General features: G+C 47.4%; 1 protein-coding gene across 1 annotated transcript in view; it reads right to left on the bottom strand.

Annotated features, from left to right (window-relative positions):
- The window catches only part of LOC128325827 (collagen alpha-1(VII) chain-like), a 154,446-nt gene that overhangs the window by 68,404 nt on the left and 60,432 nt on the right, over positions 1 to 25,610 (bottom strand). The window contains exons 29-31 of the mRNA XM_053251666.1: positions 23,902 to 23,937; positions 17,516 to 17,575; positions 1,097 to 1,141 (exon numbers count right to left, since the gene is read on the bottom strand). Coding sequence (XP_053107641.1) covers positions 1,097 to 1,141; positions 17,516 to 17,575; positions 23,902 to 23,937 — 141 coding nt within the window. The remainder of the gene's footprint in view (positions 1 to 1,096; positions 1,142 to 17,515; positions 17,576 to 23,901; positions 23,938 to 25,610) is intronic.

Here is a 25,610-nt window from a genome sequence, read left to right as displayed (position 1 = left end):
TGCCTTTATGCAGCCCATGGTTATGCAATGGTTATGCTGATGCAAGCCAATGGATTCAGCAGAGGCTCACATTCAAGCAGACTGTGAGAAGCTCAATCTGCAATTTGGTGGTAAGTTGCTCAAAGGGAAGAGCCAGTCTGGAACCGCAGTTACACAAGAAGCTACCTTATGCTGAGTCAGACCCTTGGTCCATCTAGCTCAGTATTGTCTACACTGACAGGCTACACTGACTTCTCCAAGGCTGCAGGCAGGAGTCACTTTTGGCCCTACCTGGAGATGCTGCCAGGGAGGGAACTTGGAGCCTTCTGTGTGCAAGCAGGCAGGTGCTCTTCCCAGAGTGGCCCCATCCCCTCAGGGGAATATCTTACAGTGCTCACACGTGCAGCTTCCCATTCAAATTCAAACCAGGGCAGACCCTGCTTAGTAAAAGAGACATTCATTCTTGATACCACAAGATCAGCTCTCCTCCCTACATAAAGCCATACAGTACCCTATTGGCTCCTCAGGACACCGGAGTCCCAATACACACTCCTCCCACTTGTAGTGGTGGTGTTGACGTGCAACAAAGACCAGACCTGCAGTTGCCTTATCTTGCCACCTGATTAAGTGGTGCATGGAATAAGTCACTGCTACTTTGACAGAGTCTCCAGACCTCTGGAGCCTCAGAGCATATTGTATAGACTGTGTCCACACAGCATCATGGGCACTGTAGTGTATAGCTACACTGAATGCAGAGCAGTGAGTGTGATTCACATGTGTGAGAACAACATGCATGCAAGAATGTAGTTCACAAATATTATGATGCAGTGCACTTGTGCTTAAAAGGTATGTGCATGAAGATGTGTGTAAAGCAAGAAAGAGTTAGCATGGCAATGCATAGAGAACTCACCAGAATCTGACCGATGTACTGAAGATTCCAGTAAGTCCCATCCATAGCCCTCAAATTCTGACACATGTATTCAAATTAAGCCCTCCAAAACAGTTTTAGTGATTCTCAGACAAGGGGAATTCTTTGAAATAAATAGCAGCTGATGGCTCATTATTCCAAACTAAGAGCCAGGCCTCATATTCCTGGCTAGGCTTAACTTGCTCTTACCATCATGCCAACAGGACCACGGACGCCTACAATTCCTTCTTCCCCCTGTTAAAAAGAAGTTATGGTTCCATCAGTGGTTTAATGAAAGTGACGGTTGAGTTACTTTACATGAAGAGGCCTTGGAGGAGATGAATAAGGCTGATGAAAGTGCTTGAATGACTATTTTTATCCAGGCTTTGGGGCAATGAGCCATCCTTTGCTTTTTTCAACGTTTAGCTGTGTTTGTTCTTTTTAATATGTTTTTTATGGAATTGTTTTTATCTTGCTGTTAACTGACCCGGAGTCTTAGGATGAAGGGTGATATATAAATATTCATTCATTCATTCATTATTATTCCGCTTTCAGCAAAAGGTTCACAAAATAGATTACATAACAATAAATTTAAAAATGGTTCCCTCTCCTCAAAGAACTCACAACTGAAAAAGGAAAGTGATGGATACCCCCGCAAGGGCCACTGGGACAGCAATCCAAACTTCTGGCACAGGACAATATGGCATGGGGGACCTTCTGCACCTGTGCTAGCTTCCATCACATTTATCCAGGAGTCATTCCTCAAAACTAAAAGGGGTGTATATCTCAGAATTCACCACTAGATTTCAGATACATTCAGAATTTGCCAGCAACACACCTAATGCCATCTGAGATCCTCAGGTGTTGTTGACTACAACTCCCATCATCCCCAGCCAAAGGCCATTGCAGCTGGGGATGTTGGGAGTTGTGGTCAACAACATCTGGAATTCCCTGTTACAGGGAACACTGCTGAGGGCTAAACTACATTATAGTTTGGCCCATGACATAACCTCCGTAGAGTTCCCCCCCTTCAAGTAGTAGCCATGGAAGATCCTGCCTAGTTAAGGATGATGGTGCAGGTGGAAGAGGTCTTCAGCCCTTTGAACCCACCAGGGGTAGCTATAACTGAACAGGGGGAGTGGGGGGTAATGTCCCTGGGCCCCTGAGGGAGGGGGGTTTCATCAGCTGAGAAGCGGCTTGCTCTTCACTTTCCCCCTCCTGCCTTGTCAAAGAAGGAGGCAGGGGTATAGAGGGCAGGGATGGCCCATCTTCACTGAAGAACATAAAAAGAGACCTGCTGGATTCGGCCAAAGGCCCATCTAGTCTAGCATCCTGCTTCACTCAGTGACCAACCAGGGACATCAAGGAAGCCCACAAGAGAGGAAAAGAGGGCAGCAACCCTCTCCCAGGGCCTCACTTCTTGTCCTAGGGCCCACTTCCGCCTTGCTACGCCGCTGGAACCCACTGAAAATACCTCCGCGGAACATCTGCAGGAGTGGCACCTTTGGAGGCAAAGAACCACTCCAGGGGGGAATTCTTCGTGAAAAAGCAGGAGGAGTGCAAAGGATGGAAACCTCTTGCTTATGCATTGTGGTCCACTCTTGCATGTGCCCCCATCAGCTGCTATTCAATGCAGAGGAGAGAATGGCTGACATCCCGACTAACAGAGCTCTTGCGTAATGAGCAAAGTTACACTAGTACAGGAAGATCACATCGTTGTGCCAAAAACTGGGGGTCTGCAGAACAACACTATAGCACTCTTGCTTTGAAGTTCCCTTTAAAACAAACGAGGCATGCCACTGGTTGTGCAACTGTTGTGCTAATGCAAGCATGCTTGAGGCAGCACAACTTTAATCTGGAACGCAAGCTCCAGATTTAGCATAAGTGGCTGGCACAGCATCCTTTCACAAACACGCTGTTAGTCAGGATGTCAGGCTGATTCACAGGATCCAATTTAGGGTAGGAGACATCGCTTACCCTAGTCCGGGAGCTATGCATGCTCCTGTTTGCTGATCATCTGTGAGAAACTAGCAAGGTAGGAGGGGGAGGAAGTGATTGTCTGCTCAGCAGCAGCTGAGTTGAAAGGCTCCCTCCTATCCAGCAATTGTAGCAGTTCTTTAATGAGCTTGGATGAAAGCCCTCCGGCCCAGCCACTGCTTGGCACATGATCACTTCCTCCCCCTCTTACCTTGCTTTTTACTCACAGACGTCTGGAAAACAGGAGTGCACATAGCTCCCAAACCACCATCCTAGCCAATTCTTAATTGTGTGAACAAACCTAATGCATCAAATGCTAATCCTTGCTAACTGGGCAAAGAGACACCTTTTAACGTGGTGATTCTCTTTTACTGAGCAGGGGGAGAGTAACTGGCCCTCTCCACCCCCAGCACAGTATCCCTCCAGTGACTGTTGCTGGTGTCTATCTTACGTTTCTTTTTAGATTGTGAGCCCTTTGGGGACAGCGAGCCATCTTATTTATTTGTTATTTCTCTGTGTAAACCGCCCTAAGCCATTTTTGGAAGGGCGGTATGCAAATCAAATGAATGAATGAATGAATGAATGAATGTATCGGTCCCTGTTTTAGGTTTTGGCTTCAGGTAGCACTGCTTAGAGGAGAGTTTGTTGGGGGAACATTTGTTGTCCTCTGCTAACTGAGCAAAGAGGTACCCTTTAAAAGTGGTGATTCTCTTTAATTCAGCAGGGGGAGAGCAACTGGCCCTATCCAACCCCAGCACAGCATCCCTCCAGTGGCTGTTGCTGGTGTCTCTCTTATGTTTCTCTTTTAGATTGCGACCCCTTTGGGGACAGGGAGCCATGTTATTTATTTGTTTGTTTGTTTGTAAACCGCTTTGGAAGCTTCTGTTGAAAAGTGGTATATAAATATTTGTGTCAGTGTTGTCAAAAGATGGTGGTTGGCAGCCACTGGGGAGGACCATCACTGCTGGGAAATTGGCAGCAGTGGTGAAATAAGCTAAGATGGCGAAAAGTTTCATCCTCCCTCCACTCCCCATTTTGAGATGCAGTTCTCATCTGAGGACTTCTGGCTTAGCCTAATTACTAGCCACCTGATGGCGCAGCGGGGAAATGACTTGATTAGCAAGCCAGAGGTTGCTGGTTCGAATCCCTGCTGGTACGTTTCTGGGAAACACCTATATTGGGCAGCCACGATATAGGAATATGCTGAAAGGCATCATCTCGTGCTGTGCGGGAGGAGGCAATGGTCAACCCCTCCTGGATTCTACCGAAGAAAACCACAGGGCTCTGTGGGCGCCAGGAGTTGACATCGACTCGACGGCACACTTTACCTTTAATATTGATTATCATGTGTATTTATCTTCTCAGTGACTTAAGAAACAAAATATTATCTCCTGGAATAAAGCAAGGGTTCTTCCAAGTCAAAACTAAACCAGCAAACAAAAATGCTCTAATCAGATTGCACCAAGAGCCCCTCCAAATTAGAATGCCACATTTGATTCTGCAGTTTTCCACCGCTGTGACGTTGCTACTATGATGCTTTCAACCAGTCACACAAACACAAATGCAGGCCTACTGTCAAGAAATCACTTCTCACATCAGTCCTTTCCCCATTAACCTTTAATGTGTCCTTTATAAGCTATAATATGTTAAGTGTCAAGATAAGCCAGATGCTGACTGTTCCTTTCAAATGCCTTTGCGGGGCTATTTGTTTTCTTAGCAGCTGAGCCTCCAAGCAAAGACCTTTGGGGCCAAATCTGGAGTCCTGACTGACATATATTTCAATGGCTTTGACCTTTGGATTTTGATTTCAAGAGGGAGGAGAGACTGCAGCTGGATCTCCACCTAGCAAAACATGGATAAGGCTGGAGGCAGCCTAGGCTTGTTCATACAACAGCTGGCAGGATAGGAGAAGCACCCAGCCTGGTAGGAGAGCCAGGCACATTTTGGTTGTGTGCCCACAATAGGGGAGGAGGCAGGGAGAATGATGGGGGGCGGGGAGGAAATAGGAAACTGCCATATACTGAGTCAGAACCTTGGTCCATCTAGCTCAGTATTGTCTACACAGACTGGCAGCCGCATCTCTGAGGTTGCAGGCAAGAATCTCTCTCAGCCCTATCTTGGAGATGCTGCCTTGGAGGGAACTTGGAACCTTCTGCTCTTTCCAGAGGGGCTCCATCCTCTGGGGAATATCTTACAGTGCTCACACATCAAGTCTCCCATTCAAATGCAACCAGGGTGGACCCTGCTTAGCTAAGGGGACAAGTCATGTTTGCTACCACAAGACCAGCTCTCCTCTCTGTTAAGACCAAATCTCCTCTCCTCCTTGCACATTATCATGTGCAAGGAAGTGGCTGGGTAGGACAAGCATGCCCTACCCAGATTCTCATTTTACGGAGATAGGAGGAAGAGCCTTCTCCTACCTTAATGTTTGCAAGCAGCACATGACACCCATCCCAGATGGGTGCCCGGATGAGAGGAGAGCTGATCTTGTGGTAGCAAGCATGACTTGTCCCCTTAGCTAAGCAGGGTCCACCCAGGTTGCATTTGAATCCCCTCAGGGGATGGAGCCGCTCTGGGAAGAGCAGAAGGTTCCCAGTTTCCTCCCTGGCAGCATCTCCAAGATAGGGCTGAGAGAGATTCCTGCCTGCAACCTTGGAGAAGCCGCTGACAGTCTGTGAAGACAATATTGAGCTAGATAGACCAAGGGTTTGACTCAGTCAGTATATGGCAACTTCCTATGTTTCTATGTTCCTCTGCCCAGGCTGGATGATGCTTCTCCTACCCTGCCAGTGATCATGTGAACAAGCCTGCAGTTATGGTTCGGCAGTCAAAACTGGCATGACAGAGGTATTTCTTTCTGTGATGCACACACACATTTCTTTGGCCCCAGTGTCTGGTCAAGCAGATTTTGATAGAGCAATGTTTACTATGAGAAATAAGTATTTATCAGAGTGGCAAAGGCCTGAGGCTTGCCTTCTGAAAATGTGTCTTTTTAAACTTCCTGAATGCAGATAGCCATCTGGCTGGATTTTCTGCTGGCAGGCCAAGGAGTCCTCAAACTACAATGCAATCTTAGCTCCCTGGTGCAATTTCTTCCAAAGAAATTCTTCCTTGTGCAATTTCTTCCAATCCCAGTGCAATTTCTTCCAAAGAACATCAGTCATATAAAAGCAAAAGTAGGCCTTTCTTCCATCACTCCTCCTCCTCCCCCACCTTGCCTGCCTGCCACCGCACACCACCATGCTCCCCCCGCAATACCCAGAGGAACTTCACACAGATCTTAGCTGCCAAAAGGCCTCTTCGGATAGACACTGGAGACATTACACCGAGTAAGAAGGTCAACATCTGTTTCTTAGTGCGATGTCCCTAGCGTCTGTTGGAACAGGCTTTCCGTCAGCCAACAGGTTTGTACGAAAGGGGAGCTGCCTAAGAAACCTTTATTGAGGCCACTGACATTCAACCCTTTCTAGATGCCAGGAAAACAGGAATTTGTTTTGTTAAAAACATTACATTATCAGATCAGAGCCACAGGAGCAATATCCTGTCCCCATGCAATGGAGGCTGTGGGGCAGGGCAAGAGAATCCTTGCTGCCGCAGGATAACTGGGATGCTGGGGGGGAGAATGCTTCCTATCTGCCCCCGCCCCTGGTCTTTACTGGAGGGATTCTTAACCTTGGGTCCCCAGATACTGTTGGACTACAACTCCCATCATCCCCAGTCACAATAGCCACCACGTTTTGGTGATGGACTTTTTTTTTAATTGTTTTAACTGTTTCAGTTTTACGTGTTGATTTTAACATTTTTTGTACACTGCCTACAGATGTTTTGTGTGGGCAGTATAGAAACAGAATGAAAGAATAAATTAAGTAAATAAATTAAATACATCTGTGGCCCCAAGTCTGAAAACCCCTGCTTTATTGAAGAGAGAAGAGGAATAGAGTAGAGCATCTTCTTCTGCTACTAGAGAGGTAGAACTAAAACTAAAATTTGGAACTATGGAGTGGTGGGGGTCCAATAAAATGATTTACGACATGGAGAGTGCTGTGTGGGAGGGGATCGGGATGGGCAAGCATCCTCTTGCTTACCTCTCCAACAGAGTGTGCTTTTCAAGTGTTTGGTACTGCTGGACTTGCCATCTGATTATTGTGAATAGGCCTATCATACGGTTCGGTCTTAAAATGATGCCCATTCCAAGCCTGGAATTGGAAATTGTTGTTGTTGTCATCGTCGGCATCATCAATGTTCCTTAAATGTCTCTTTATGGGAGCCCATTGCTGGAAGATGGTTTCTGGATCCAGGGATCCCTCTGGATGTTTGGGATGGGAAAGCCAGCCGAGTTTGGGGAAGGTGGCACCCCAATCTCAGCAAAGGGGAGGGGGTCGAAGTGAGGCGAGTGTGCACATGAAGGCACAAAAGAAGCCATTTTTGGAAAAGGCAGAGGCTTGCATCCAGGGCAGAGCACCGGTAGTGTGACAGCAAGACACATCTGCACGATGGAGAGCTGCCCTAGCCCCCCTCCAGCCATACAGCCTTGTTCACACAGCAGGGGAGAGTGAGTTTTGATGGCCTGCACTGCCTCTGGATGTGCCCCATGTCACTCAAAAATAAGTCCCTAAGAGGCACATGTGTCAGGGCTCAGACTTTGGACTCAGGCTGATCAGGAGGAGGCTGGGATTTCACCTGTCTTGTGCTGAAGGGGGTTGGAAATCCTGTTGGGTTGGCCGAGCTAACATATTTACAACAACATGGCACATCCAGAGGCAGTGCAGACTGTCGACATCCACTCCCCCCGCTGCATACCCAAAGGGGCACAGCTGGAGCACAGCCAGAAAAGCTCTCCATTGTGCAGAGGTGTGTCTTCCTGTAGAGGCTGCTCCTTGGGATATCAGACAATGAGGCGGGTCTCACGATCAGTGAGACCCACTTTGTAAGGGTGAGCGGAGAGAGCAGGCTTAGCCCACTCTCCCCACACACGAGCAGACAGTCTGCTCTGGGCGGCCAAACCGGCCGTCCACATGACTGCCGGCTCAGGAATGGAGCTGGCGGGTGCTGGGGGGAGTGGGGGCCGATCGGCCCCCAGAAGCTCCAGCATGCCCTGCGTAAGCACGCAGGGCATGCTGGAGAGACCCCTGGAGCCGGGAGGTGGCTTTTAGTAGCCGCAGCGCGGAGCTGCACCGCAGCAACTCACAATCGGGAAGTTCGGGTTAGTGGAGTGCTCGTTCCACTAACCCGGGCTTAGGGGAGGGCTACATAAGCAGGTGACCCTCTTTGACTCAACCGGGCTCAGCTGCGAGCCCGGTGAGTCTCAAGATTGGTGAAAAGCAGGCTAAGCACCCTTAGCCTGCTTTCCACTGATCGTCAGAATAGCTCCAGTGAGTTAGAGACAGAGAGTGAGATCTGTGAACTAAAGGCTGAAGACCCCAGTGGAATGCAGATGAGCCTCACTAAGGATCTGATTTGCCTTCACTTCGGCTTAATATTAGAGAGACACACTGGCTGACATGTAGACTAACTTACTGAATAGTATGACTCAGAAGTTCCTCTAAAGTAGAGGTTTTCAACCTCTTTTTAAACCTCTATCCCAGCCAAGAATTGTAATCTCCAGAAGTAAATTTTGCCAAAATTGGTGGGAAATAAAGCACAAGCTAAGTAAATCTGCCCTAGAATTTGGCAAAACAAAAACCAAAAACCAAAAAAAACCCCAATCCACCCCTAACTCTATGCTGTGGCTTCCTTCCTCCTCGAGGGGAGGAGCCAAGAAGAAAATGAGTTAACAGCTTCAAAGCACTTCTCTCCCACTAGCATTGCTAGAATTTCTGCCTGGCTTAAATTTATTGACCTTTTAAAACTTTTATCTAAATTTCTTGAAACTTTTAACTGTTGGACTTCTATTTGGATGCCCTTTTGCTCTTATCTGGAATCTTGATTCCGGTATTTGTTAAGCAAGCTGGCTGGACATTACATTATCTGCGGAGGAGGAGGTGTTTTGACCATTAACTCCTGGAGCCTCCAGAAATCTGGATTAACCTTAATTGGAGAGGATGGGAAATACAAAATGGCAAAGATCTTCGTCAGAATCACAGCATACCTTCAAAGCTGAGGCTTTGAATCCAAAGCTGGAATGGACAAAACTGCAGCTATGAATCCCGCTTCTACAATCAGAGACCAAGAGATGCCCCATGCCCTTGAGACCCCCTTCAGATTCCCAGGCAAAGTATGTTCTTCTCATGGCCCAGACAGTAATAGATTTATTAGAGAAGTTGAACTTTCTTGGACAAAAGGGGGGGTCAGTTAAAAGAGTTATTTGAGGTATATATGCAAAAATCTGTAAATAATACATCAGCCTCAGCAGAGCACCAGTGAGCCGCACTGTATAATGATGAGATAAAATGTAGGCCAAGTATAAATAAGACATATAATGACACAAATCCAGTGCTGCAGAAGCAATCACAAACTAAGCTGATAACTCTTGTGCTACATGGACCTTACAAATGACACAGATTATGCTACAAATAGCAATGAAAACAGAGAGCGTCGGAATAGCAAGCAAGCAGTGGTCCATTCACTGAGCCAACTGCTACAGTGCCAATCTCGCCATATTGACCTGTCTGCCCTGGAGTGGCTACCGGGTCCGGCATCACAGAAAAGAGTGCTGCTCACATCTAAGCAGCCAGTGATTCCACTCATGCTATTTAAAACAAAAGCTTTCCTGGCCAGCTTCCAAATAGTTCATCCGTGTGTTTCATGATATTCAATTACGGCCTCTGCTCCCTCAAAGGTTCAACCCAACAGTGTCTCGTGCTGCCTTGAGCAACTCTCCCCCACCAGAGAAGCACAAGGCAACACTAGCTCCAACAGCTGCAACTGCCAACCAAAGGCCAATTAACCAAGCTCTCCTGGAAACACCCAGAGGTGGATTCAGCTCTTTGCTGTCTGTAGGCGGCCAAAAATTGCCGCCCCAGCAGCAAGAGGGGGGGGAGTTTAATTAAATTAAGATGTTAATTAAAACTGCTGCTGCGCAGGAGCATGGCGGGGCACGCTCCTCATGCACCCGCCCACCCACCTGCCTCCCAAATTATGATGGTGGCGGGCGAGTGCATGCCGTGTGGGACTCAACGGGGCAATGGCGGCAGAGAGAGCAGCCAGGCAGCAACAGGCCATCAGGTGGAGAGGGCGGCGATAGGCCCTATCCCAAGCCCGCCTACCTGCCAAATGAGAGCGATTGCATAAAGGGAGGCTGCTCTCATTTGGGAGGTAGGCGGGCTTGGGATAGGGCCTATCGCCACCCTCTCCACTTGATTGCCTATCGCTGCCGCACGGCTCTCTCCACCACCCACTGCCTCTTTGCATCCTGCACGGCAGGCACCCGCTGCCGCCGTGCTGCGCTGTCAAGTGAAAACACACACACACCCCACACACATTAAAAATGCATATATAATATTTCCTTTAAAAAATGCCACCGCCGTAGGCAGCCGCCCCCACTGCCTCTCCCATAATGTGCCCACTAAAACACCGTGTGACTCAGCAGAGATAAAGAGGCCAAGACTCTCCGATACTCAGTGGGCAGATGAGCCAGTTGTTTGAGCAACACAGATGGAGGGACTTGAGCCCGCCCTGGCACCACCAAAGAGCTCTGAAGAGTCCCCAGGAAACCTCTAAGTCAGGATAGCTAAGAAAAGCTGATGGTCTTTCTGAGCCATTTTCTGAACCTACCGGTATGCTGCTTAGGAATGACCAAGATTCAGAGATAAAGAATGGGAGTGAGGAAATGATGACTGGAGAAGTACAACCAGTCTTGGAAAAGAGGCACCCTTAAACGTGGTGATTCTCTTTTATTTAGCAGGGGGAGAGTAACTGGCCCTCTCCACCCCCAGCACAGCACCTCCAGTGACTGTTGCTGGTGTCTATCTTATGTTTCGTTTTAGATGTTGAGCCCTTTGGGACAGGGATCCATCTTATCTTATTTATTTATTATTTCTCTGTGTAAACCGCCCTGAGCTATTTTTGGAGGGGCGGTATAGAAATTTATTATTTATTTTAGGTATGTTTATACTTTTTATTATAGTCTGATTCCCTTTTAAGCAATGGCCCTGCCTCCCCAATATCAGTGCAAGATTTGCAACTTGCAGCAGACTATCTATTAAACGGTTCAGGAATTTCCATCTGAGCAACTCATGAGATTAGAGCTGCTGGAGGCTCACTTTAGCAGCAAGATCAATGGCACCACTACACTCATTGATAATAATTTGGAGGCCACGCCTAAGGGAACTTCCACATCTGGCCCTGCTGATTGACATAATATGAACCAGTGCAACGTGACTGTGTTGTCATGGAAAGCAAAAGGGGATCTTGGATTGTTTATTTCTTCTAGGTTGTGGGCTGAGGCTGTTAAGCTCGATTTGCAACTTGCAGCAGCCTCGTCTATTAAGCTTGATTGCTGCAGCCTGTTGATTATTGATGTTTATTTCACCCCCCACACCCCCACAGACTGCAGTCTTGTATTAAGGAGTTTTGGTCAGAGTTTGAGGCTTATATTACCAAACTCCTAGCTGCCTCCCCTGAATCCCGTTATCCCTGGCAGAGATTTTAACGCCAGTTTGGGCCCCAACGATGCCTCCCTATATGCAGGCTCCCATCATTCATAGCTGCTGTAGCTCAGGATGGTGGCAATGATAGTTCAGTGGCAGCTGGAGAGCCCCAGCTTGGCTATCTTTGCTCTGGGGAATAGTGAGGCCTGGATGAGCAAAAGGTAGATAAGGATCTGCTTGTAGGTTTCTGGGTGACGCATGGTTTTGACTCCCACCTTTCTTCTTAACGTTATTTATTTTGTTTTAAGAACCTGATGACCCTCCCCTCCATTCTCCCCCACCCCCGTGTGTTTCTGCAACAGCGACCAGAACAGCTTACAGAACATCCACCATGAAGTGTAAAATACTTGCAGGGAGGCATTTTATTCCTTTTGCTATGTAAATTATTTTGAGAAGTTTTTGGTTGAAAAGTGGTATAACTTGAATATGTTCTAAATAATAACAATGTTGGCATTATTCAATAGCATATAGTTCAATAACATAGACGTCATTGATACTCAGGCTCTTGATTACCACTGCATACACCTCCCATCCCGCAGCTAGCACCCCCAAACTTGTGTCCCTCATTCTGGCAATGAAATCTTGGCAACCCTAGGTGTAGCGTGGAAGTGAGTCAGGAAGGCCGGAGGTTGTGTGCAACCCATCTATCACCTACAGGGCTTTAAAGTACCCCAGGGGTTCAAGTACCCTTGGTTGGAAACGCCTGCTCTACAGAACTACTTAATTTTAAAAGGACTGCTCAGGAGTAACTTAGACTGGATGTCAGCTCATGAACTCCACTACTTTTTCCTCTAAAGGAAATGAAACACAAGTAGCACTACCCCTGAAATGTCTCACCGGCACTCGGGAAAGTAGGGAGCACACAACAATATAAATAATATAAACATTTGAAAAGCACAATGTATCCCTCACTCCCTCTTCCCTATCAGTTCCCCCTTCCCCGAACCAAGAAAGCTTGAAAGGTAAAGTGTGCCCTTGAGTCGGAGTCAACTCCTGGCGACTACAGAGCCCTGTGGTTTTTCTTTTTCTTTCAGCATCTTCCTATATCGCTGCTGCCTGATATAGGTGCTTCCCATAGTCTGGGAAACATACCAGCAGGGATTTGAACTGGCAGCCTCATGCTTGCTAGGCAAGTCATTTCCCGTTGTGCCATTAGGTGGCTATTAGGTGACGAGGAGCTGCCTACCAGCCGCTGTCTTCAGAAAGCCTGACAACTAACACCTGTGTCAGCCGGCAGCCCTTTGTGGCAGAGGGGGCTGCTGGGTAGCTCTAGAGTCTTATAAATACTGCTGAAGACATGCCGGCGGCGTGGCCGGCGGCGTGGCCGGCGGCCTGCCTGTAGGCGGCCGCCGAAGCCGGCCGCCAAAGGGGGCTGGCCTTTGGGGCCGGGCCTTCGGGGGTGGGACTGAGGGCTGGGGGGTGGGGGTTGTTTGTGGGTGGATTTCTCTTTCTTTTGGGGGGGGGTATGAATACTGCTTTTATTATTGTCCTGAGTTGTGCCAGGCCTAGTTGACGGGATGTGTTTGGGTTCTCCTGAGGGGGCGGATGCGGGGGCTGCGCCTGACAGCCTGGGGGCGGCTATTGCTGTAGTGGTGGGGAATAGAAGAATTGGCGCTGGCAGAACAGCTGGCCGTTACAGGGGAAGAGAAATTGGTAATTTAGTGACTATCTCTACTTCCAACTGTTCTGACAACTCTCAGGCCTTGGGGAACAGCACCAATTACCCACAGAACCTGACCTTGCTCCTTTGTAATGCCAGGTCAGTTCAAAATAAGACCGAAATTGTTCATGATCTAATCATGGATGAGGGAGCTGATCTGGTGTGTATAACTGAGACCTGGTTGGGGGAAGCGAGTGGCCCAGTGTGGGCTCAGCTTCTCCCTCCAGGTTACTCTGTTGTGGAGCAGGTTAGAGGAAGTGGGCGGGGGGGTGGAGTGGCTGTGGTCCATAAAAATACTATCTCCCTTACCAGGGCCCCTGTGAGACAGTTGACCTATATTGAGTGTGTATTTTTGAGGCTGGGAACTAGGGATAGATTGGGGATTCTGTTGGTGTACCGTTCACCCCGCTGCCCAACTGACTCCCTAACTGAGCTGTCGGAGCTGGTCGCGGAGTTGGTGATGGAGTCTCCCAGGCTTTTGGTGCTGGGGGACTTCAATATCCACTTTGGGGCTGGCTTGTCTGGTGCTGCTCAGGAGTTCATAGCGGCCATGACAACTATGGGCCTATCCCAATTAATCTTTGAACCAACTCATGTTGCCGGCCACACACTGGATTTGGTCTTCTGTTCGGATCAGGGGGGTGTTCCGTGGGTGGGGAATCCGTTGGTTACCCCATTGTCATGGACGGATCACCACCTGGTTAAGGTTGGTATCGCGGACGCAACCCACCCCTGCAGGGGTGACGGACCTATTAGGATGGTCCGTCCAAAAAGGCTGCTGGACCCAGCAGGTTTCCAAAAGGCCTTGGAGGGTTTCGATGTTGGTGCGGCCGGTGATTCTATCGAGGCCATGGTGGGAACATGGAACAGAGAACTCACCAGGGCAGTAGATATTATTGCTCCTAAGCGTCCCTCCAGGCCTGCTTCTAAGATGGCCCCCTGGTATACAGAAGAGTTGCGGGGGATGAAGCGGCTTGGTAGGCGACTGGAACGCAGGTGGAGGAGAACTCGGCTCGAATCTGACAGGATGCAGCATAGAACCCATTTGAAGACTTATGCAATGGCGGTGCGTGTGGCAAAAAAACAATTTTGGTCGGCGCGAATTGCGTCTGCGGGCTCACGTACGGCAGAATTATCCCGGGTGGTGAGGAGTATAATTTCTGCTCCTTCTGCCTCAAATCAGTTCCCGGAGACACTCTGCTGTGACGCCTTTAGTGGGTTCTTTGCAAATAAAATATCCTGTATTCGGGCCGACTTGGACTCCACTATTTCTGCAGGGTCCGGGAGGGAGGTATCTAGCAATCCCTCTTGCAGTGTTAGGATGGATCAGTTTCAATCTGTGACTCTTGATGACGTGGACAGACTGCTTGGAGCGGTGCGGCCTACCACTTGTTCTCTGGATCCTTGCCCGACCTGGCTGCTTCGATCTAGCGGAGAGATTGTTGGAGATGGCCTGGTTAATATCATAAATGCATCTCTGGGGGAGGGGAGGGTGCCTTCTTGTTTGAAGGAGGCAATAGTTAGACCTCTTCTTAAGAAGCCTACCCTGGATCCCTCAGTGATGGATAGTTATAGGCCAATCTCCAATCTCCCCTGGCTGGGCAAGGTAATCGAGAGGGTGGTGGCTAACCAGCTCCAGGCGGTTTTGGAGGAATCTGATTATCTGGACCCATTTCAAACTGGCTTTAGAACGGGCTATGGGGTTGAGTCAGCCTTGGTCGGCCTGATGGATGACCTTTACCGGGGAATCGACAGAGGGAGTGTGACTCTGTTGGTCCTCCTGGATCTTTCGGCGGCGTTCGATACCATCGACCATGGTATCCTTCTGGGTCGCCTGGAGGGGTTGGGAATAGGGGGCACCGCTTTGCGGTGGTTCCGTTCCTATCTCTCGGGCAGATCCCAGATGGTGGAGCTTGGTGACAGTCGCTCCTCAAAGCAGGAGCTGTTATATGGAGTCCCTCAGGGCTCCATTCTGTCACCAATGCTTTTTAATATCTACATGAAACCGCTGGGTGAAGTCATCAGGGGATTTGGTGCTGGGTGTTATCAGTATGCTGATGACACCCAAATCTACTTCTCCTTTTCATCTTCAGGAAATGGCACTCAGTCTTTAAATGCCTGCCTACAGGCAGTAATGGGCTGGATGAGGGAGAACAAATTGAAGCTGAATCCAAGCAAGACGGAGGTGCTCATTGTGGGGGCTCAGAATCTGAGGAGTGAGTTAGATCTCCCTGTGCTGGATGGGGTTACACTCCCCCGAAGGGAGCAGGTGCGCAGCTTGGGAGTACTCCTGGACCCAGGCCTCACCCTGGTCTCTCAGGTGGAGGCCGTGGCCAGGGGTGCTTTCTATCAGCTTCGGCTGATTCGACAGCTGCGTCCATTCCTTGAGGAGGATGACCTCAAAACAGTGGTGCACCAGCTGGTAACCTCCCGGCTTGACTATTGCAATGCGCTCTACGTGGGGCTGCCTTTGTACGTTGTTCGGAAACTTCAGTTAGTTCAGAATGCGGCAGCCAGATTGGTCTCTGGGGTAACCCGGAGAGACCATATTACACCTATTTTGAAACAATTACACTGGCTGCCGATATGTTTCCGGGCAAGGTACAAAGTGCTGGTGATTACCTTTAAGGCTCTGAACGGCTTAGGTCCAAGTTATCTTGGAGAGCGCCTTCTTCTGCACGATTCCCACCGCACATTAAGGTCATCTGGGGAGGTTCGTCTCCAGTTGCCACCGGCTCGTCTGGTGGCGACTCGGAGGCGGGCCTTCTCTGTGGCTGCTCCGGAGCTGTGGAATGCGCTCCCTGCGGAAATCCGTAATTCGAGTTCTCTGTTGGCCTTCAGGAGGGCCCTTAAAACATATTTGTTTGGCCTGGCCTTTCAGGGCTTTTAAAATGTATATATGTGTGTATGTGTATATGTGTATATATATATATGTATATGTGTGTGTGTATATATATATATATGTATATATATGTGTATGTGTGTTTGTGTGTATGTATGTATATGTATGTATATATATATATTTTAATCTTTAATTTTTTAATTTTTAACTTGATTTAGTGTTTTTAATGACTTAATAACCCCCCCCCCCGCCTTGTGCAGATGGGAGGGAGTTTGTCACAGCCTGTCCTGCGCGAAGCCCAGGAAGGGTTCCGTTTGACCTCTTTGGTCAAGGGCCGGGCTTCGGCCAGGATTGACCGATCCCGGCCCCATCCTCCATTTTCCATTCTCTCTTCAGTTGGGGTCGGGCAACCACAGGAGAAGCGGCTTTCCCCTCCCTCCCTCCCCGGTGCAGAGCGGGTCTAGCGACTGGCCGCCTGACGGGGCCGAGTAGGAATTTTTTGCTCCCAACGCATTGGCCACTGTTGGGTTTTTTTTCGCCTACTCCGTTCTGTGTCCTGGGTGCGTATTTAGAGTTAGGTCAACCACAATGGCAGGAACAGTGCGGGCGGGGTGGCAATTTGAGGGTTAGAACATCGGTGAGCACCCTTGGATATGTAAAAGGGGTGTTTGGTTAATCGCTCCTTTGTAGCCTGTGCGGCACGGGGAGAATGATTGCCATGAACCCTGCTTCAGGACTTCTCTAACCTTGGGCTGTGCGGTCCGGGGTGGACGAATGCCTAGAAGTATCCAGACCCTCTCTTACAGAAGGGGGGGTTGGCTTTGAAGGAATTGGGTGGGATGTACCTGCCCATTCCCGAGCCAGGGTGTCTCCCCCCCAGTAGGGTGCTGGGTAGGATTTCAGAGTTCTGACCTGCTTCTATTGGCCCGCACTGTTCTTTAAGGGTGATTAATCACCTGGTGTTCCAGTCTGCCATGCTGTGTGTAATAGTTAACAAAGTTGTGGCCCTTTTCCTCTATACTGAGTCTATGTTTTCTTGAGCTGGGGTCTGGGGATAATGTTTTATTTTTGTTTAAAATGTTTTAAATTGTTAGCTGTTTTATTGTTTTAATTTGTTTTAGCTTTTTACTGTTTTATAAGTTGTTTTAATTGTGAACCGCCCTGAGCCATTTCGGAAGGGCGGTATATAAATCAAATAAATAAATAATAATAAAATAAATATAAGAAAACTTTACCTCGGGGGAAAGGCAGTGGGATAACAGGCAGCAGAGGGTTCTCATGAACACAAGGGAGGCACCATGGGATGCAGGGTGTCTTTCCTGTTAGGGATTGTGGGGTGTGACTAATGTGTGTGCATCACTGATCGCTTATAAGAAACTCATCAAAATTTGGTCTGAACCTCTGAATTTTTCTGACGGACATTTCAAGAGGGTCCAAGGATCATGATTTAAACATTCTTCCTTAATCCCCTGCTTCTTGCAGTGACAATTAAAATCATCTTAATGCTGAGGATGTTAAAAGTAGAAGGTGTCATGACAAAATCCAGAGGAGGGACATCCTACCCGGGGGCCAGGGAGGCCACGTGGTCCTCTGGGACCCACTCTGCCAAGGCCAGTCTCCCCCTGCAAAACAGAAATAAAACCAGGTGTTACCAAACAAAGTGTTCCATTTCTTTCTGAACATTTTGGTCACCTACCCTAAGCCCCTGGAGTTGGCTCAAAATCCAAATATATTAAACTAGTAGGTGAGGTCTGTCATTGACCAGGCAAAGTCGTCTTGCATAGATTACACTTATAGGAAAGTTCAAGAAATTAAATACACGTCATAGAATGTTTTATTAATCTGCTGAGAAAAGGAAAGTCAAAGAACAGTATGAAATTTGTAGGATTTCAAATTCAAACCCACATTTTAATAACTAATTACCATATGGGAAATTTAAATCACAGTAAATTTGAATTTGAGAGAAATTTGCTTTGCTTGAGCATGATGTTGTCTTTGAATTATTGATCTGATCATGAAGTGTGAGAACTCTCTTCAGAACAGTTAACAGTTAAAATTTGAGGATTATATTCTGCTACATATTTCTGCTACAAAATTTAAAAGAACACACCCACAAACAAACTTTTCAATTAGATAATAGATTTCGTCAGATGGCTATGGACGTGTCTCTCTTGTCCTAGCCCTAAAACATCTGTCCAGATTCTGAATAAAGCAGTCATCTGGAATAGACTCTTAGTGATGCGTGGGAACAGGCCTTTCCTATAAAATTTTGTAGCTTGACAAAGAACTTTCACCAGCCACCAACAAGGACAATGATAGTCGCCAAGCAAAAGAGGAAATTAAGAACATAAAAACAGCCCTGCTGAATCAGGCTCAAGACATATCGAGTCCAGCATCCTGTTTCCCACACTGGCCTGCTAGATACCTTTGAGAAGCCCACAGGCAAGAGGTGAGCGCATGCCCTCTCTCCTGCTGTTGCTCCCCTGCAACTGGTATTGAGAGCCATCTTGCCTCTGAGGCTGGCCCATAGCCATCAGACTAGTAGCCATTGATAAACTTGTCCACCATGAATTTATCTAAGCCCCTTTGAAAGCCATCCAAGCTAGTGGCCATCACCACATCCCATGGCAGAGAATTCCATAGACTAATTATGCGCTGTGTGAAAAACTATGAGGCTGTTCTCACGTACAGGCAAAACCAGGCTAACAAAGCCAATCTTGGTCCTGCCCACGTATGAAAACTGCTGGGTTTAGGCCTGATCCCAGTGGCACCTCAGTGGCAAACCCACCAAGCCAGCCACCCTCCTAAACAAGGTTAAGAGAGCAAGTGCTCTCTCAATTCCATTTTTGTAACTGTCTGTCAGAATGCAGGACTCCCAGCTGGCTTCGGGGAAGGGAGGGGGGATCCCCATAATGTACCACAAACTCACACAGTGCAATATGTGGGTTTGGGGGGGTGGGCAACACCTCCTGGCACCCCAATCACCATGCTGCCTGAGGAGGCAGCTTCACATATGGGTGCATGATCTCTGCACCCAGACTCTCAACAAGAATTGTCTGTGGGGAGGTAAGCTTTTAAAGGCTTCTTCCCTGCGGACCCTGTAGCCCTTTCTCATCAGTCGTGAGAAAGGGCTTTATGTGTGATAACTATGGGCCTATCCCAAGTGGTCTCAGGACTGATGCATGTTGCTAGTCACACGCTTGATCTGGTCTTTCACTCTGATCAGGGTGGAGTTGCGTGGGTGGGGACTCCTGTGATTTCCCCATTGTCATGGACGGACCACCATCTGGTTAAGGTTGGACTCACAATCATGTCCAACCTCTGCAGGAGTGAGGAGTCTATTAGAGTGGTCCGCCCAAGAAGGTTATTGGATCCAATAGGATTCCAAGAAGCCTTGGAAGGATTTAGTCTTGGCTCTGCCAGTGATTCTATTAATGTCCTGGTGGAGAACTGGAACAGTAAACTCACCAAGGCAGTAGACATGATAGCTCCTAAGTGTCCTCTCCAATCTGCTTTGAAACTGGCCCCTTGGTATACGGAGGAACTATGGGAGCTGAAGTGGCAAGGCAGATGAGTGGAGCGCAAATGGAGGAAGACTCGAATCGAATCTGACAGATTACAACATAGAACGCATTTGAAGACCTATGCTCAGGCCAGATGTGCGGCAAAGAAGCAATTCTTTTCTGCCCGCATTGCATCTGTAAGATCACATCCAGCAGAGTTGTTCAGGGTTGTGAGAAGGCTAGTAAGTCCCCTCCTCCCTTGAATCAGAATCTGGAACCATCAATTACCCACTGTGATGTTTTTAATTAGTTTTTTGTAGAAAAAAATTCTCGTATTCAGGCTTACTTTGACTCAGACCCCACAATTATTGCAGAGTCTAATGTGGAGGTGTCCAGCAACTCCTCTTATGTGGTTAGGCTGGATCAGTTTTAGTTTGTGAGTCTTGATGATGTGGACAAGCTGTTTGGAACGGTGTGGCCGTCCACCTGTTCTCTTGTCCCTTGTCTGACATGGCTTGTACTGTCTGGCAGGAGGATTGTTGTAGAAGGCCTGGTAGAGATTATAAATGCTACTCTGAAGGAGGTCAGTATGCCTTCCTGTCTTAAGGAGGCAATAATTAGATCACTTCGGAAGAAGCCTGCATTGGATCCCTCAGTTAAGCAACTATAGGCCTGTCTCCAACCATCCGTGGCTGGGCAAGTTGATTGAGAGGGTGGTGGCCTCCCAGCTCCAGACAGGTGGTAGGCTGCACTGTTCCAAGCAGTGTTCCAAGTAGCTTGTCCACATCATCAAGAGTCACAAACTGAAACTGATCCAGCCCAACCACATAAGAGGAGTTGCTGGACACCTCTGCATTAGACTCTGCAATAATTATGGGGTCTGAGTCGAAGTAAACCCGAATACGAGAGATTTTATCCTCAAACAACTTATTACAAATCACAGCGGATAATTTATGGTTTCAAATTCTGATTCAAGGGAGGAGGGGCATGTGCTAGCCCTTTCACAACCTGAACAACTCTGCTGGATGTGATCTTGCAGATGCAATACAGGCAGAAAAGAATCTTTGCCGCATGTATTGCTTGAGTATAGGTCTTCAAATGCGCTCGATGTTGTAATCTCTGACAACTTTTAAGAAGTCTTTAAACACACATTTTTTCACCCAACCTCTTTAACTAGACTTGTGGCTGTAAACAGTTTTAAGGTTTTCAAATCTGTTTTAATTTGTTTTATGTTGTTGCAAGCCACCCAGAGACAGAAGTCCGGGGCAGTACAAATATAATAAGTAAATAAATGATAAACAAAAAAAAAAATAAGCAGTACTCCCTTGTGTTGGTAGTAAATTTCCTGGCCTTCAGATTCATGGGATGACCCCTGGTTCTAGTGTTGTGAGGGAGGGAGAAAAAATTATCTCTGTCCACTCTCTCTACTCCATGCATAATTTTATACACCTCTATCATGTCTCCCCTTAGTCACCCCTTTTTCAAACTCAAAGGCCCCAAATGCTGTGCCTTGCTTCATAAGGAAGGTGCTGCCATCCCTGATTATCTTGGTTGCCCTCTTCTGCACCTTTTCCAGTTCTACAATAACCTTTTTTCACATATGGTGACCAGTTCTCCTTGGGCCTTCATGTTTGACAAGAAATTGCCAGAAGCTGAACCTTCCCACCACTGTCATTGTCCAACATGGCCTCCAGGATGTCAACCCTGAAGAAATCCTTCATAGAGCACTAATTAGAGGCCATCTCATAAGGAGTACAAATTCTGGTCTGAAGCTCTTCACTGGGGTGCCACTATGTCCCCACAGACTGCCCTGCCAGGTCAGTCATTGCCAAGCTGAATGGTGGGAAATTCTTTCCCAACTCCAGATTCCTGTCACCAATAATAAATACTGACCGGTGTCTGGAGCTGGGAAAGAAAGAAGAAATATACCCTTCCTCAAACATTTGTTTTGATAAGGGCATACATATAGTCATAGCAACTCAGGTTCATTCAGCACAAGGCACTGTAATTGTGGAACTCCCCACAGGGGATGCTATAAAGGCCTCCTCATATTATTACAGAAGATTTGTAAAGATATATTTTGTCCACTTAGATCTTTGTTTTAAAGGCATTTCTTAGGTCTAGTATTTTCTTTGTTTCTGCTGTTGTTTTGCTGGGTTATAAGAAGTCTGTTTTTTTACTTATCTATATCTATGCCTATATCCATAGCCAGATACCTACCTATCTAGCATGGGTGGATGGATAGACTGAGAGAAAAGACAGATCTTTTCAAAAGTTAGCTAGTTAGCTAGCTTTGAAACTTGTTATTGGTTTTCCCTGTGCACCACAGGAGACCCTTGTTATCTGTGGATTCATGGATCACAGTTTCATGTATCCGCAGATGGGTCTTAGAGACCCAGTTTCTTTATCCGTGCCATGAAATATAGGCAATTTTCGCCTGAGTGGCTGGAAATGACTTCTGATGTCATTTTCTGTCTCCATTTTGAAGCGTAGAGCCATTTTGTGGCTTTTTAAAAATTAAACAACAACAAAAAAAAGAGGATTTGGGGGGCATTCCTGGAGAGCAAGGTACTTTGCTTTTCTACCCTTATTTCTGCCCCATCCCTGCTTTTTTGGTGGTTTTTTCAGAGCAAGGAACCTAACCCCCCAATTCCTATTGACTCAAGGTTTCTTTATTCGCGGTTTCCATATTCGCGCTAATTGGCAAGAACGGAATCCCTGCAAATAATGAGGGCCACCTTGTGTACTGGAGATGTATTTGCAGAAAGGCAGTTTACCCATTTAAATAAATGAACAAAAATTACATTCTCTAGTCCAGGGGCTCCCTCCCAACCATGAATCCCTGGATGTTTATTTATTTATTTATTTATATTTTGTTAACACAATTATATATAATCCACTACCAAAGTCTCTAGGCGGTTTACAAACAACAAACCAAACCAAAACAATTAACACATTTAAAACATATATAAAATTTAAAGTTAAAACAAACAATAAAAGTCAACTGAAAACTTCAGCTAAAACTTCAACTAAAAGGTTGGCTGAAGAGATGGGTCTTCGGTTGTTTCCTAAAAACCAACAGGGATGGAGCAGCTCTAATCTCAGCAGGAAGGGCATTCCACAGCCCTGTGGCAACTACAGAGAAGGCTCACCTCCAAGTTGCCGCAGGATGAGCCAGTGGAACCCTTAGAAGAACCACCCCTGATGATCTCAATAGGTGGCAGTGTTCATAACAAAGAAGGCGTTCTCTTAAACAATGGACGATGTTGGACGATGATTCCCATCATGTTGGATGATGGCTCCCATCATCCCAAAACACAATGACTTTTGGCCATTGTGGCAGGGGGTGATGGGAGTCATAATCCAACAATATCTGGGGATCTGAGACTGGGAGTCCCTGCTCCAGTTTATCAGAGAAACCTACCCATCTATCTTGCCACCATATTTTGTTTTCTTGGAAATTGGAATAATTGTGTTTTTAACAAGTTTGGATTATTTTATTTTATTTTTGCTCAGTTTTTCTTGAATTCTAAAAACAAGTTAATTTCAACATCTTGGCTTGGACTCACAGAGCCTAAGGCACAAGCAGAAGGCACTTCTGCTGTGTGTGTGTGTGTGTGTGTGTGGTGGTGGGGAGGTCCACTGATTCCCTCTCCTCCTGTTAGCTATAGGCCCCCACACCACATTGCATGTCATTCCTGAAGCTCCTGTGATCCCCAGGAACAACCACTCAAAAGTTGGGCGAGGAGCTGCTGCTAGAAGGGGAGGTATCCTATCCTATCCAACTGCGGCATACTACCTCTCAACACAGAGTTTCCATCTTGACTAGTAGCCACTGAGAGACCTCTCCTCCACTTCTTCTACGAAAGCACATAATCTTTTTAAATAGCCATCTCAGTTAGTGGCCATCACCACATCTCAGGCTAGTGAGTTTCAGTATTGTTAACTATGGCCGCATTTATACGTAAGATGGAATCGCGGTTGAAAGGGCCAGAAGTTTCGTGGCCATTACATCTGAATGTGGGGAAATATGGTTTGGTGCTGCGGCAAAACCGAGGTTTCAGATTTGGCACTCCAGCCTGAACTTTCAGGTTGTAGTGGGTTTTGTTGCCAGAACCCAAAGTTGGACGCAGCCTGCATGTCATCCGAATTTGGAACTGCAGGCTGTGTCCCCTGGAACCGGAGCTGAAGGAGGAAGCTCCTCCTTCAACTCTGGTGTGACTGGCTTTGCAGGCTGTCCTTCATGGAGGAAAGGAGCCCACACAGCCAGAGAGGACACTCTCCTTGTTGTCCGAATGCAGACAGGAAAGTGGGGGCGGGGGCAGAACTGCGGGTCTGCATTATGTGTGAATGCGACCCATGTGTTATGTGTACTTTCCTTTGCCTCTACTCTGGAGTTACTGCCAGCCAACGTCATGGATGGCCTGCACCAAAAGATGACTCACCTTGCTGCCTTTGATTCCAGGGGCACCAGGCATCCCCTGTGGCACATGAAACAGAAGAGAAGGTTAAAAAGTGTTGCTTTGCTATTTCACGCCAAAGAAAAAAGCCTTACAAGTTGTTGCCATTGGTATGACTACTTCATACAAAATGGAGGGCAGTAAGTATGAGAGACACGGCTCCCGCTGCTGTTGCTGCCTCTGGGATGTCTGAATGCACCATTGCCTGGTGGAGAATGTCGGTATCCCACCTCAGCCTAACTCTGTCAAGTAGACATTCGGAACCAGACATTTGAATTCAGCTTGGCAACGTCGCACTGAGGTGGGTTAGCGGCATTCTCCACCTGACACTGGCAGCTTCAGACGTCATGGAAGCACCATGTGCACAGACCAAAATAAACAAGATTACTCCCAAATTGGGGGACTGAGGCCAAGAGAGAGCAGCTTGTCTAATGCAGGGGTTCTCAACCTTGGGTTCCCAGATGTTGTAGGACTACAACTCCCATCACTCCCCGTCATAATGACCAAACCCCTGGCCTAATAAATTCATGGCAGAAACAAGATTCAATCAAAGAACTCCCTAATTTTAGTTCTTCATGACTGTGATACACAGCTAGGGGGCTAAGAGCTGTAGGGATGTGCTCGAAGCATTTCAGCACCTCTGTTTCCAGGAGCTGAAATGCTTCAAGGTGCCCCATTCCTGTCATCGAGCTGCCCCATTCCTGTGGGACTTCTCCCCTTTAAAGAGCCCACTTTCCATCAACCCCACTCCCCAGATGTGCACAAAATGCTTCATGCACATCCCTAAAGAGCTAGCAGATCTCTGAACCATTAAATGAGCAGGAGAGCTGGCTCATACAGGAAAAGGCAGGGGAGCAAAACCAGGAGAGAGGGCATGCCCTCACCAATTGTCTATGGGCTTCTCAGAGGCATCTGGTGGGCCATGGTGGGAAACAGGATGCTGGACTAGACAGACCTTGGGCCTGATCCAGCAGGGCTGTCCTTATGTAAGGCACACACATATCCAAAAACATGCTCATCAACTTTATCAAAACTCTTCATTTGCCTTAGAATGTCTGTGGATGTTTTGCCAGAGCAGCACCCTTCAAATCTAGCTAAACCAAGGCAGATTCAATGACATTTTGTGAATTCATCTCTCCTTATGGGTGTGAATGAGAATTCAGTATGGTTGCCAGGATCAGGGACAATGACTAAATCTTCCCAGTGGTACCCTTCTGTACCAAGCAGGGGCATAACTATAATAGGGCAAGGGGAGACAGTTGTCTGGGGGCCCACTGCCTTGGGGGTCCCTCCAGAGGCAAGTCACATGACTGACTCCCCAGCCGCGCACCCGCCCTTGGTTCCTTCAGTTGTATTCATCCTCCGAAATTGATGTGAGTGTTAAGACCTGGAGCTACCAAAACAGCATGTCTTTCTCTAGCACCATTAAATGACTTGCATTGTCCACAATTTACAAAACCTTAAAAAATTAATTTATGATGTTCTATTGTGGCACATAGGTGTGTGTGTGTGTGTGTGTGTGTGTGTGTGTGTATACACACTATGCTTTTTGTTACCACTATTCAGCCTTGTTTAAGATTTCTTTACTTCATGAGCTGAGCTTCAGTGAGGGGGAGCATTTTAAAATCTTGTCTCTGGGCCCACTCCAACCTTGCTACGCCCCTGGTACCAAGATTCCCTTCTATGAAAAGCAG

The sequence above is a fragment of the Hemicordylus capensis genome, chromosome 5 (assembly GCF_027244095.1).
Source record: "Hemicordylus capensis ecotype Gifberg chromosome 5, rHemCap1.1.pri, whole genome shotgun sequence".
Lineage (NCBI taxonomy): Eukaryota > Metazoa > Chordata > Lepidosauria > Squamata > Cordylidae > Hemicordylus > Hemicordylus capensis.
This window is presented reverse-complemented; position numbering and strand designations above follow the sequence as displayed.